At 42.2% G+C, this 13,695-nt stretch overlaps 1 protein-coding gene across 5 annotated transcripts in view; it reads left to right on the top strand.

Moving 5' to 3' along the window:
- The window catches only part of RFX4 (regulatory factor X4), a 181,979-nt gene that overhangs the window by 68,652 nt on the left and 99,632 nt on the right, over positions 1 to 13,695 (top strand). For all 5 annotated transcript variants that reach the window (XM_037996587.2, XM_073021061.1, XM_008004541.3 and 2 more), the window contains one exon: positions 5,054 to 5,177. In XM_037996587.2, the coding sequence (XP_037852515.1) occupies positions 5,054 to 5,177 (124 nt within the window). The remainder of the gene's footprint in view (positions 1 to 5,053; positions 5,178 to 13,695) is intronic.

Consider the following 13,695-nt stretch of genomic DNA (forward strand, 5'->3'; position numbering starts at 1 on the left):
CAATTAGCAACTTGAGTAGACAGACAGAACCTCTGGATTTTGTGAGGTTTGGGCAAAGGTGTCACGATGCTATTCCTGTAGAAACTCATCAAGCATCAAAGGGGCCCTTCCGTGCCAATTACATCCATTTGTTCATAGAGCTTATTAAAATGCTTCGTAGTTATAAGCCACCTAGTTACTTTGAGGCTCAGAAGCTCCGGAAAGAGGAACAAAACATGGACTGAAATATACTTATTTAGGAGGCTCTGGCCTTTGACAGGTAACTGTTTAATTAGCTCAGCCTGTGTGAACCATGACTTACACCTATCTGATTTGAACAGTTTGTTGCTGCTATGGGTTCATTTGATGTGATGTTTCTTAACCATAATCTTGTATTTTAATCTTGACCTCTTGGCCAGATTTAGTGAGCACACAAGTCACAAGAACAACAAACGGAAACTGAGGCACAGGGCGCTTAAATAAAGTAACTAATGAGTGAAGGTGCCAGGAATGCCCTTGGAAACTCATGCTGTTTAACGCCGCATTTGAAAGCATGATTTTCACCCTTAACTGTCCTCTCCTTCTGCACTTCTGATCGTGGGGAATGGAGCCCTCCATTCATGCATTCTGCCCGGTTAGGAACCTGAGAGTTTGCTTGGTTGCTCCTGTCCTCCTCACATCTGGCAGCATTAGGCCCACACCCTAAGTGTTATCTCTACCCCCACAACCACTGCTTCAGTTCATGCCACATCATTTCCTGCCAGAACTATTATAGTAGCTCCTAATTGGTCTCCTGTGTTCATTCATTCATTCAACAAGTCCTAATTAATCAGCCACTATGTGCCAGGCTTTGATCGTCCTCCTGGGCCACCTCCCCCTAGAGGCGCAGAGCAAACTTTCCAAAGAATGCATTGAGCATGCCACTCCCATGCTTATAAAAATCTAATTGGTTTTAAAGGATTTCTATCAATTTAAATAATCATATGCAAGATGAATTCTGAATGGTTTGAAATGCACATTTGTTTAGTATGTTCATGGATTTTTTTTTAGCCAAAAAAATTCTAGGAAGCCATTAGCAAAAATAAGCAAAAAGGGATACTTTTATCTTCCCCACAACTTGTCATACACAAAATTGCAGTTGCCCAAATTGTTCTTACGTATGCATGAGAATGAAAAATGTTCCACTACAAGTATTGAAGTCAAATCTCTTTTAAAAACTGCTTAACGGAACTCTCAAAAGTCAAAGATGGCCAGGCATGGTGGCTCATGCCTGTAATCCCAGCACTTTGGGAGGCTGAGGCGGGAGGATCATTTGAGGTCAGGAGTTTGATACTAGCCTGGCCAACATGGAGAAACCTCATCTTTACTAAAAATACAAAAATTAGCCAGGTATGGTGGTGGGTACCTGTAATCCCAGCTACTCAGGAGACTGAGGCAGGAGAATTGCTTGAACCCGGGAAGCAGAGGTTGCAGTGAGCCGAGATGGCGCCACTTCACTCCAGCCTGGGTGACAGAGTGAGACTCTGTCTCAAAAGAAAAAAAAAAGAAAAGTCTAAGATGATACCTATGAGACAGGTGTTTCGTTGTTGTTTTTGTTGTTTGACATTCTTTTATTATACTCAAGCCATTCCTGGCAAATAGAACATATTAAGCTTTAAATTATTGTTTAAATTATTAAACTATTATTAAATTATTAAATTAAATTTGTTTAAATTAATGTCAGTTATTGTTGTTATTGATGATACTATTATCATTATCATTATTATTATTCCTATAGCATCCTGGAAGCACTCAGGTCTTCCTGACTCCTCTGAGTCTTTGTTTCTTTCAGTCCTCCTGAGTACAACTCTACTGCCTTCTTCTGAAAATAACATTTTTATAGTAACTCTTCAACTCCAAGGGAGTGCATTTGTGTGGCATTTAAAGACTCCCTCCACCTCCCATGGTTCTTCCCTTTAGATATCCCTTCCTTCTCTCTCCACTGGGATCTGCATCTCCATCATTCAAAACACATGGCACTGTCTCCCATCCTCGCTGTTCTACTTGCCTGGAACCTCCTTCCCTCCCCCAGCTACCATGGCAGAATACCAGAGAGGTTTGGACTGAGACAAACCCTCCTATTTACTAGCTGCATGACTGGGCAAATGAGTTACACCCTCTGAGACTCAGATTCCTATCCTGAAACATATATATAAATACCTACCTCATACCATATGGTTATTGTGAGATCAAATGAGACCATGGATACCCAGGGCCCAGCACCTAATAAGAGTTCAACAGATGCTAGCTGTTGTTGTTGTTTGTTGTTACACAATTCCAAACCCAATTCTTCCATGAAACTTTAATTATCTACTCTCAGCTACATATCAATCTCTCTGTTTTCCCACCTTCAACTATACCTATGGTCATGAGTTTATAGTAATTAAATATTATTTCTTATGCATGCTTCTCCCCAAATAGACTGCAAAGTTAACTAGGACATAGATCATGTCTTATGCCAACACAAGTGCCTACAGGAGCCAGACAAGGAACAGAAAATAGACAGGGTACAAAGAAATAGGGAGGAGTGAGGACTCTGGCCAACTCCAGGGCACATGTAGCTCTGGCCAATTGTTGTCGTGCGGGAATATGGGTCCAGTGTTGCCAGATCTCAGCTTTTTCAAAAGAAGCCAGAAATCCAGATTCTGATGTGCAAGGTCCTGAATTTTAAAAATTGGGCCAACACTGTTCAGGCCAAAACAAAGCATGTCTGTGAGACCCCAGTTTGAGAAAGCTGTCTTATTCAGATGGCCCCTACAAGTTTGTACGCGAGCTGGTTATTTGGACCTCTGAACTCACTTTTATAGAGAAACAATGCCGTGAATGGCAGCTAGGGGTCCAGGCTAACCTCCCAGGCTGATTTTCATTCATACTGGACCTGAAGCTTAGGACAGTCCTAAGAAACCTGTTCTTTATGTGAAACCCTTTTCCCACTGGAAAACATACTTAGAATTCCAATTTATGATGTCAAAGACATACATCAGAATGTAAGCCTGTTCAGGACAGGACCATTGTTTTGTTCACCACTGTTTCCTTAATGTCTAGAACATCGCCTGGCACTTAGTAAATACTTGTTGAGTTAAAGGTTACCTATGTCTTTGTCCATCTGTCTACCATTAATCTGTTCACTGTATGCAAACATGGACTATCTTGCTCACTGTGATATCCCCAGTGCCTGGCAGGTGATAAGATCAATAAATATTTGTTGAATGAATAAATGACTGAAATAATCTATCCATAAGACACTTACTGACCACCTACTGTGTGCCAAGGAATATGCTGTATCTCAAGGATGCAGAAGTGACTCAGACACTATCCCAGCCTCAAGGAATTTGATCACCTAGAAAGGATTACATCAACTGTTTCTGGGAACATTTCTAAAAACCATCCCAAGTTACTCAGTGTTCCCCATCCCAGAAGACGGGGAGTGGATGAGATGGTCGGGGACTGTTCAGCACCAGGTTTTGTCTTGGTGCTGACAGGTCTGTGTCCCTAGGGTTGTGTTCCCCCTCTGCGGGGTTTGGATATGAAATGATTGAACTGATGTTCTTGCAATCACATGTTGGAATGAGTTGGACAAGCGCTGCCCTTTCAAGTGGGCACCTTGGGGGGCCGTGTCCCCATTCCACTTCACTTACGACAGTGCTGGGCCACTTCTTTGGCAAATGCTCTCAGAGGGAGTTTTGAAGCCACTTGAGGACATCTGTTTCATCACTTTGGAATTACGCCTTACTTTTGATCCAAAAAATTGGGGCTGGGGGATGGGTTTCCAGTTACTTTATCCCCCAAACTTGCTTCCAAATCACTTTGGGTTGTTTCCTAAAATCTAGTTAATGATCAAAGGAGAAATGTTTCTGTTGGTGAGTTGATTTAGCAGTAGGTGCCCCAGGCTTCGAAGGCATGACCCTAAGAGAAGTTCCCAAATTGCCTTGTGCCACAGCAGTTTTCTTGGGAAAGGTATTTAACTTCCAGAGTGCCTAGGACAATGGAGGCAAGATACATTTGGATGCCTACATTCTGGTGTTTGGGTTAAAGAATAATAAATTATTTAAACCCTGTATCTAATTTTTGTTTATATCCCCAATATCTAGCACAGAGTCAGGACATATCGTGCCCAAAAATGTTTTCTGGAGAAGAAGAATGAATTATGAGGAGGTCTGACGTCTTCTCAGTGCTTCACATGCACGTGCCAGGCATGATGCGGATGCTTGTCACACGTTACCTCATCTAATCATTATAACCACTTTAGAAGGCACTTACAATTCAATCCCTCCAAAAGGAAACTGAGGCCTGAGCTTAATTAAGTAACTTGCCCAACATCACCAAGCCAGCAAGTGACAAGGCTGGGATGTAAACCCAGTTGTAGAAAATCTCTCCTATAGAATTCCTAACAGAGACTCAGTAAGAAGGTAATGGGTATAGAATCATTACCCCTAGCACAGCAGAGAAGAAGAGGATTCTAAAGTAATCACAGAGCCAACTTCCTTCTCTGGTCATGAGACCTCCCTTCAGTCAGCAGATTAGTGGCTGTACAGCTGTATAGGCCTCTCCCAGGGCATTGGTTTTCCAGACAATCCCCCTCCATTGCGTTTGTCAGCCAAGGAGCTCCAAGATGTTGACACATCCTCCTTTGGCTTTTAGCTATTACAAGTGGCTCCTCAAGAGGGTCTGTGGTTCATTCCTGGCTGATTGGGGCACCCACAAGACCCTATGTAGTTTTTGGAGTTTGCAGGTATCTGATCTAGCCAGAATAAGGCCAGGCCAATAACAGTACAGAGTAGAGGATCTGGGAAGTTGGGCTGAAAAAGTAGCCTCATGTCATACCCAAAGGGGCCAGGATTCTGACACTGCCAAGCCACTCATGCCAGGCTTGACCTTGGGTAGCTTGCTTTGCCTTCCTGGGCCCCAGCTTCTCCACCTGTAGAAAGAGTGCTATTTCTAAGGTCTGCCCATCTCTGGAGGACTAGAAAGAACAGACCGTTCTTGCTTGGGGAAGGTAACACAGTTTTTGCTCATTGGGCATTTATTTCCCTAGGCTGGAGGAGAACTATGAGATTGCAGAGGGTGTCTGCATCCCTCGCAGTGCCCTCTATATGCATTACCTGGATTTCTGCGAGAAGAATGATACCCAACCTGTCAATGCTGCCAGCTTTGGAAAGGTGAGTCCAACCTCATCAGGCTTGTCCTCCCCACCACCCCAACTTTAAATCATTTATACACGGTTTTAAAGCATTTTAGCTATTTTTTTTTTAAGTTATCAAAGTACTTACTTTGGTACTTTGACAACTTCAACTTCACTGTAATACTTTGCTATCAAAATTTCAAACAATTCAAAAACATTGTAAAGTAAGAAGGGTATGTCTAACTTGAATTTCCTCAGTACTTAATTTTCACAAAGCAACTTATTTTTTCTGAGGGGCAAATATTGAACTCAAAAGTGTGTTACACGGATGTCAATCAACCTGAGACAGGCAACCTGCTTGGCTTAGTCATGTAGATGCTTGGAGAAACTGGAAATATCCCTGTATCCTTAGATTGGAGGTGTGGGAGTCCTCTTCAAGGAGGGGTACTATTTGCATTATCACCACAGTCCTAACTGTTCTCTTTCTACCTTGTAATAAAAATACAATCCACATTTAGAGCCATTTCAACAAAAAATTGTTAGCACTGATCATTCCCATTTAATAGGCCAAGGAAAGCTGTTGGGGTATTCTTTAAGACTGTTCATTTATTTATTCGATGGCTAAAAATCTGTATTTTACACCAAAAAAAAACACCCAATTTGAGTCAATACACCTAAACCCTTCCTCCTTTTGTTAGCTTCATTTTTCTACATGTAATTTTTCCTGCATCTGCTAACAAAAATAGGCTTGTTCTGTACCACGATTCTTTATCAGTTTTCTGAGTGCAGGAATGCGAAGGGCTGAAATGGCAGAAAGAGGTCAGTGTATGAGTTTCAGGAATTCCCTTTTCAGATCCCCAACAGATAAATCATCAGCAGGAAAAAACAAAGAGCAGTGTTAGGGCTGGGCCAACCACCCTGGAGAGCCCAAAAACGGAGTGGCTGAGAAATGGCTCCATTCAATAAATTGGGAGGATGCTCTGTGATGACTTGGGGAGGAAAAAACGTTTTTGTGTTGATTAACACAATTTCTCCAAAGTGAAAGGGATGTTTTTTAAAAGTCAATGGAGAAACCACCTTTGACTATTTCTTTCATTCATTTCTTCAGTCCTTCAGTATTGGTAGAGACTGGCTGTGTGGCAGGCCCTGTGTTAAGCAGCGGCAGTGGGGACCCAGAAAGGAACTCGGTATGGCTCTGCTATGGAGGTGCCCCTCAGCAGGTGGGAGAAGGGAGAGCATACACTGTGGATGTGTATGCTACCAGAGCTTGGTCAGGTGTTTGCGGTCCTGGAATATTCAGTGGCACCTACAAACCCCCTCGCAGATGCCACAGTGGAGAGCCCAAATGAGGCCTCTTACGTACAGGCTGGGGGACAGGTTAGGTGAACCAAAAGACCAGGAATCCTCAGTTTCCTGGACTTATTATCTAACCTCTCTGAGCCTCAGCTGCCCCAGCTTCCTCAGGGGGATGTTGCAAGAGTCAACTGAGATGATGTTGGTGGATGATGGAAGGTACTGTTTACTCAGTCATCCAGTAACTCAGACATTTATTAAGCACCTACCATGTGCTATTACAACTGTTGCTGTTATGAATTCCACGTGAGAAGTCTGTGCATAGACATAAATAGATATTTGTTAGCTTATATTCTGCAAAACAAACAAAAACCTTCACCACTTTTAGAAACTTGGATTTGCCTGCGTAAGAAGCCTTTATTCTCTTTTTCTCAACTACTTTTGTAACACTATTAGCTTGTGGTTTTCTTGACCTCCTGATCTAGGTAAAATCAGTTTAAGCTCATGCCTTCACCTCAGCACCCCAGTCCCATTTTCATTTTAAGTCTCAAGCCTGCCCCAAGACTTCAGCAAATCTCAAAGCATTTGCATTCTCAGGGTCACCTTGACTTGGGACTCTTCCTTCTGGTCATTAGCCATGTGTGGCTGTTTAACTTAAAGTTAAACAAAATAAAAACTTCAGTTCACTAGCAGTTGCATTAACCACATTTCAAACACTCAAGAGCCACATGTGACTAGAAGCTACCATATTGGGCAGTGCAGAATGGAACATTCCCAGCATCACAGTAAGTTCTATCAGACAGTCCTGTGTTATACTGCAGTGAGTCAAGGAGGAAACTCAGCACCCCCTTTGCTTTTCGCAAGACAGCCCACAGGAAGCCTCTGTGATCCTAGTAGAGTGAGATTTGTAGGAGAGGTTTACATCCCAAACAGGGTCCTACGGAACAGACATACCCCACTTCAAAATGCTCTTCAGCCTCTTCACCACAGTGGGGGCTTACTGGTCCCACCCCTGCTGGTTCCTAAATCTAGTCCCAGCCCTTCTCCACCCTGCTGTCTCCCTTTTCTCCTCTTCCATCTCCCTTCTCCTCATTCTCCTCTCCCCCTCCTCCTTGAGACACCCCCCACCAAATGTCTCTCTTCTGCAATCTTTGGTTTCTGCTGACATCTATGCCCGTAGAGGTATCTCACTTACCCCAAATAGCTTTTCAAACTATTTTTCCGAACAATATATTTTCTCCCTAAGAATTATACTGCCAGCTGCTTCCAAAATAGTCATTAAAAAAAAAATCTAAACTCCATCTTATCTTCAGCCTGAAAACAAGGAAATACTCAAATGGCATTAAGAGCACAAATGCAAATGCTCTGTGCAGCTGCCTTGCCATCAATTTCAAATGGACTGGGAATTGGGGCTGTCCTTCCAGCCACAGAGGACAGGAGCTGCCTGCTAAGGGTTTCCACACTGAGCTTGCTGGATTGAAATCCCAGACACATTTGCCTTTCCTGAGGACTCCAGCATGCTGCAGCTGTCATCTCCTTGAGAGAAAGGGACTAGTTGTTCTGTGAAACTTTGAGGTGAAATCGTGGACAGTCTTCCTTTGAGCAGATCCATCCAAACTTATGATTCATTGATGAACTTTTAACTTAGAGCAGACGAGGTTTAATATTTCAGCTTAGCGTTTGGAGAACAAATATATCAGTAGTAGTCTCTACCCAGCTTGCAAGTGGGCTGAGGCAACACAGAGATCAATGCTGAAGCTGTTCCCCAGGGTGACCTGGTTGGGATACCATTCTTCATAAAGTGGGTGGCAGCCATTGCTTCACTGCAAGTAAGATCTGAAATATAAATCCTCTTTCCAAGTCTCTGGCCAAGCCCCATAAGCACCAACTTCCAGTAACGCTGTATTGACTTTGGGTCCCAGAATTAATTTAGGGAGTGTAGAGAATGTGAAAGCTTCTAGCTGAACTGGTCTTGTACCTGCTTTCTCTGTTAAGGGTAATAAAAAGTCACCCGACTTGGAGTCATTGAACTTTTCTGAGCTCGCATTTCCTTATCTTTAGACAGGAATAATCCCTCACGAAACTAGGGATAAAATGAGACAGTGCTTATGAGGGTGTTTTTTGAAACTATAAAGTGCTCTGCCCATCAAATAAATCATCATTCTCTAAATGAGGGCCTCATTCCATCTTACCTCCTGTATTTCCTTACCGTGCTTTATTTTTCTTTATAGCATTTATCATGACTTGAAATAGATATATTTATACATTTATACAGTATAGTTTTCTCTCTCTCTACAGATATATAGCTAACTTTCCCTACTGCTATTCTAGGCTTGCCAAATATCTGTATCTATATCTATATCTACACCTACCATGTGAGTATAGAGAAGCATTACATATACATAATGATTTTGTTTTGTCTGTCTCCTCTAGAATGAAAGCTCTATGAGGACTTTTTTGTTCATTATGCATCCCCTACACCCAGAACAATGCCTGGCACACAATAAGCCCTCAGATATTTGTTACATGTTGTATGATTTATATTTACATTACTTGTCAGGGACGATATGAATCATTTTTAGGTACGTGAACTCATTTAACCTTCATGATAATAACTCTATGAAACTGGTGTTGTATCCATTTTCCTTTAGCCCATTTACTGAGTAGGAACGAACTTATTGAGGTACACGTGGAAACTAGCTGTATTTTTACTTACTTTGAAAAATCGCCTTCAGAGTTCTCTGTCCAACTCTTCCTGTTCTGATGATGATGTCTTCAGAGGAAATCCCACAGCATCTGGCCATGTTCACCCATCATATCAGTCTTGGTTGAATAATTACAGCTCATTCTCAGCTATTAAAAAGTGCGGTTCAGTCCAATTTAAAACTTCAATCTCACATCTAAGTCAGGGCTTCTTCCTCCTTGTGGCTTGGAATTTGCTCTGGGAAAGAGGGGTAGATTCAGCTTTTTCTCCTTCCTTTTTCTGGCTCCTCCAGGGTTGGGGGTGGGAGACAGTGGAGGAGGAAAGGCAACAAGAGTCATTCGACCAACTGGTGCTCACTGGGGGCTTCTCCTAGCTATCAATGCCTTCTGCTATGACTGTCACCCAAATGCTGGGGCCAGGGGTCCTGTCATAGGTTTTGGGGGAGCCACTGGGGATCTCTGTCCACATTAACTGAGAAATGCACTCTCTAGCCAACCTCCTACCTCCTCCACTCACAGGCTGCTTTGGCCCCGCAGGTAACTGAGGAGTCCCTCTGTCGCTCTGTTATTGTGTTGGAAGCTTCTGGCCAACTCACTGTACACTGTTACACCCTGATTCTTAGAGATGCCCAGAGAAGCCCCACAAAGCAGAACTGGCAGATAGAACAGGCTGAACTCAATGAAGCATAAACAAAAAATAGCTTTGCTTTGTTCCACGTTTGTCTGTGGCTCACTTCCTTCTCTGACCCCTGATGGTTGCATGGCAGATTTAATAGCTTTTGGGTTATTGATTATAAGAACAAGCATCTTCTCAATAATTTGGACTCTCTTTTAGATGTTAAAACTCCATTCCAGTCCAGTTCTTGAATTTAAAACTGCAGTCTCACATCTACTTCAAAACTCCTCCCTAGCCCAGCTTGGGTCTGCCTATCTCTGGGTTGGACACCCACAGTAAGGAAGGGAAGAGTGTGATCTGATCTTCTCCTCTTCCCTGGCCTTTCCCTCCTGCTCCTGGTCCCTTTAGGTGTGTTACACTGAGAAAAAATACTTCCAGAATATAACTCTAGCTCTCCAGGGAAACAGTGAAATAAATTTTTAGAGAACAACAGAACTATAAATTGAAACAAACATACAGTAATAGAGATCAGAATTGGCATGCACATGACATTGTCCAAGCTTATCAATAGGCAGTTTTTTAACAGATGGTAGAAGTATCTAGCTCTGTCTAACTTAGAATGCAACATTCAGTTTTTATACAATTAAATAGCAAACATTTATGTAGGGCTTTGTGTATACCTGGTACTGTTCTAAGCACTTTACATGTATCAACCTTGTCTAGTCCTCTAAATAACTCTATGAGGTAGATACTGTTATTGTTCCCATTCCATGGATGGTAAACTGAGTCCCAGAGAAGTTGGGTGATTTGCCAAGTTCACACAGCCAGTAAGTGGTGGACTCAGGATGAGAACCAGGGAAATACGGCTCCAGAGCCCATGCCCTTAGCCACCTCGTTTACACAGGATGAGTTATTTCAGGGCTAGGCTAGGTATGTGTGGAGGCAGGTTTTGTGCACACACTTGTCCTTTTGACTTTGTTGTAGTCGTTAGTAGTCATCTGGTGACCTCGTAGGTGATGGAATTTTGGAGAGAAGTCTCAGCCTCTCTGTATCTCAGGGGTCAAGTGTGCTGACCACTACAGTTGAGAATTGCTTTCCCAAATCTTCCCAGCTGGGGTGTTCTGCGTACTGTGGACTCTGGGGTACTGAGTACTACCTCCCTCAGCACCCGGGTTCATCCATTTATCTGATATTCATTTATCTGATGTCTGTGTGGGTCAAGTCCCATGCTGGGAGATGGGATACAGAGTGAAGTCTGCCTTCGAGGTAACAACCCTGTATAAGAGACATATACACATGAGTGACTACAAAACAAGATGGCAAATGCACTTCCCGAGTGTGAATGCAAGATTGGAAGGACACAGGATTGGAAGGATGCTTCCTCCTTGGGGTGAGGGGCAGCCTGAGAACCAGGCTAGTCATGGAAAAGCTCCAGGTACTGAGCATCCCCCTCCCTCAGCCCACAACCCTGGAAGATCCATGAAGGCTAAAGTGGGTGTTTTAATTTCACCAGAAACCTCCTTCTCCTGCTTGACCACTTGTCTTTCAGAAACTCTAAAACAAAAACTCCACCCACACAAAGATGGAACATCACTGCATTTGGCCAACAAGCTAAACCTTTTCAGAAAGAAAAACTGAGCCTCAGATTTTTGAGCAAAGAGAATATCTCTAACCTACAAATGAGTTGCTTTCCAAGCATTTGAAAGATGCATTTCAGTAGAGCAGAGGTCCTCAACCCCTGGTCTGCGGACTGGTACTGGTCCATGGCCTGTTAGGAACTGGGCCACACAGCAGGAGGTGAGTAGGTGGGTGAGTGAGCGAGCGTTACCTCCTGTGCTCTGCCTCCTGTCAGATCAGTATTGGCATTAGATCTTCATAGGAGTGAGAACCTTATTGTGAACTGCGCTTGCGAGGGATCTAGGTTGTGTGCTTCTTATGAAAATCTAATGCCTGATGATCTGAGGTGGAACAGTTTCATCCTGAAACCATTCCTTCAACCTGTCTGTGGGAAAACTGTCTTCCATGAAACCAGTCCCTGGTGCCAAACAGGTTGGGGACTGCTGCAGTAGAGGCCACAAAGTGAAAGAATGTCTTCTTCAACTAACACTTATTGAGGGTCCACCATGTGCTGTAGCCCAAGAATTTTCAATAGTGTCAGGTTTTGAGCCCTGAACTTAAGGATCTATCACCCTTACTCACCATGTGATGATGGGCAGGTCCTTTTCCCTCTCTGAACCTCACTTCCTCCATCTATCAAATGGGGAAGTTAGTCTTCAAGCATATGAGGATCCTTACCATGTTAGCCCAAAACACTTTTCAACTAGAAATCATAAAATAGCTAACACTGACTCTGTGCCAGTTCCTGGGTAAGACCTTTTCATGGATTATCTCATTTAATCCTTGCATACTCTGTGAATGAGATGCTGTGATTTGGGTTTTTTGTTTGTTTGTTTAAAACTTTTTAAAATAGAAATTTTAGTTTTAACAGCAAAGAATACATTGTACAGAGATTTCTTATATACCCCCATCCCCACACTTGCACAGCCTCCCCCATTATCAATATCCCTCACCAGAGTAGTACATTTGTTACAACTGATGAACATACATTGACACATCATCACCCAAAGTCCATAGTTTACATTAGAATTCAATCTGGATGAATTCACTTACACTGGTGAATTCGCTCACATTCTGTGAGTTTGGACAAATGTATAATAACAAGTATCCATTGTTTTGGTATCATGCAGAGTATTTTCACTGCCCTAAAAATCCCCTGTTCTCTGCCTAGTCCTCTGTCCCTGTCCCCTAACCCCTTGTAACTATTGATCTTTTTACTGTCTCCAGTTTTGCCTTCTCCAGAATGTCATATAGTTGGAATCATACAGTATGTAGCCTTTTCAGATTGACCTCTTTCCATTCATAATATGCATTTAGGTTTCCTCCATGTCTTTTATGGCTTGATAGCACATTGCTTTTTAGTGCTGAATAATATTTCATTGTCTGGATGTACCATAGTTTATTTATCCACCTACTTACTGAAGGATATTTTGGTTGCTTCCCATTTTGGCAATTATGAATACAGCTGCTATAAATATGCATGTGCAGGTTTTCGTGTGGACATAAGTTTTCAGCTCCTTTGGGTAAATACCAAGGAGTGCAATTGCTAGATTGTATGGTAAGAGTTTGTTTAGTTTTGTAATAAACTGCCAAACTGTCTTCCAAAGTGGCTGTACCATTTTGCATTCCCACAGCAATAAATGAGAGTTCCTGTTGCTCTACATCCTCACCAGCATTTGGTGTTGTCAGTGTTCCAGGTTTTGGCCATTCTAATAGGTATGTAGTGGTATGTCATTGTTGTTTTAATTTGCATCCCCCTGATGATATGTGATGTGGAGCATCTTTTCATTTGCTTCTTTGCCATCTGTATATCTCTTAGGTGAGGTGTTTGTTGAGGTCTTTGGTCTATCTTTTAATTGGGTTATTTGTTTTCTTATTGTTTTTAAAGAGTTCTTTCTATCTTTTGAGCAACAATCCTTTATTAGATGTGTCTTTTGCAAATATTTTCTCCCAGCCTGTGGCTTATCTTCTCATTCTCTTGACATTGTCTTTCACAGAGCATACATTTTTAATTTTAATGAAGTCCCATTTATCAATTATGTCTTTAATGGATTGTGCCTTTGGTGTTTTATCTAAAAAGTCATCATCATACTCAGGGCCATCTAAGTTTTCTTCTATGTTGTTTTCTAGGTGTTTTACAGTTTTGTGTTTGACTTAGATCTATGATCCATTTTGAGTTAATTTTTGTGATGGGTATGAGGTCGGTATCTAGATTCATTTTTTATTGCATGTGTATTTTCAGTTGTTCCAGCATCATTTTGTTTAAAAGATTATCTTTGCTTCATTTATTGCCTTTGATCCTTTGTCAAAGATCAGTTGACTATAC

This window comes from Chlorocebus sabaeus, chromosome 11 (genome assembly GCF_047675955.1).
Source record: "Chlorocebus sabaeus isolate Y175 chromosome 11, mChlSab1.0.hap1, whole genome shotgun sequence".
NCBI classification, from domain to species: Eukaryota; Metazoa; Chordata; class Mammalia; order Primates; family Cercopithecidae; genus Chlorocebus; species Chlorocebus sabaeus.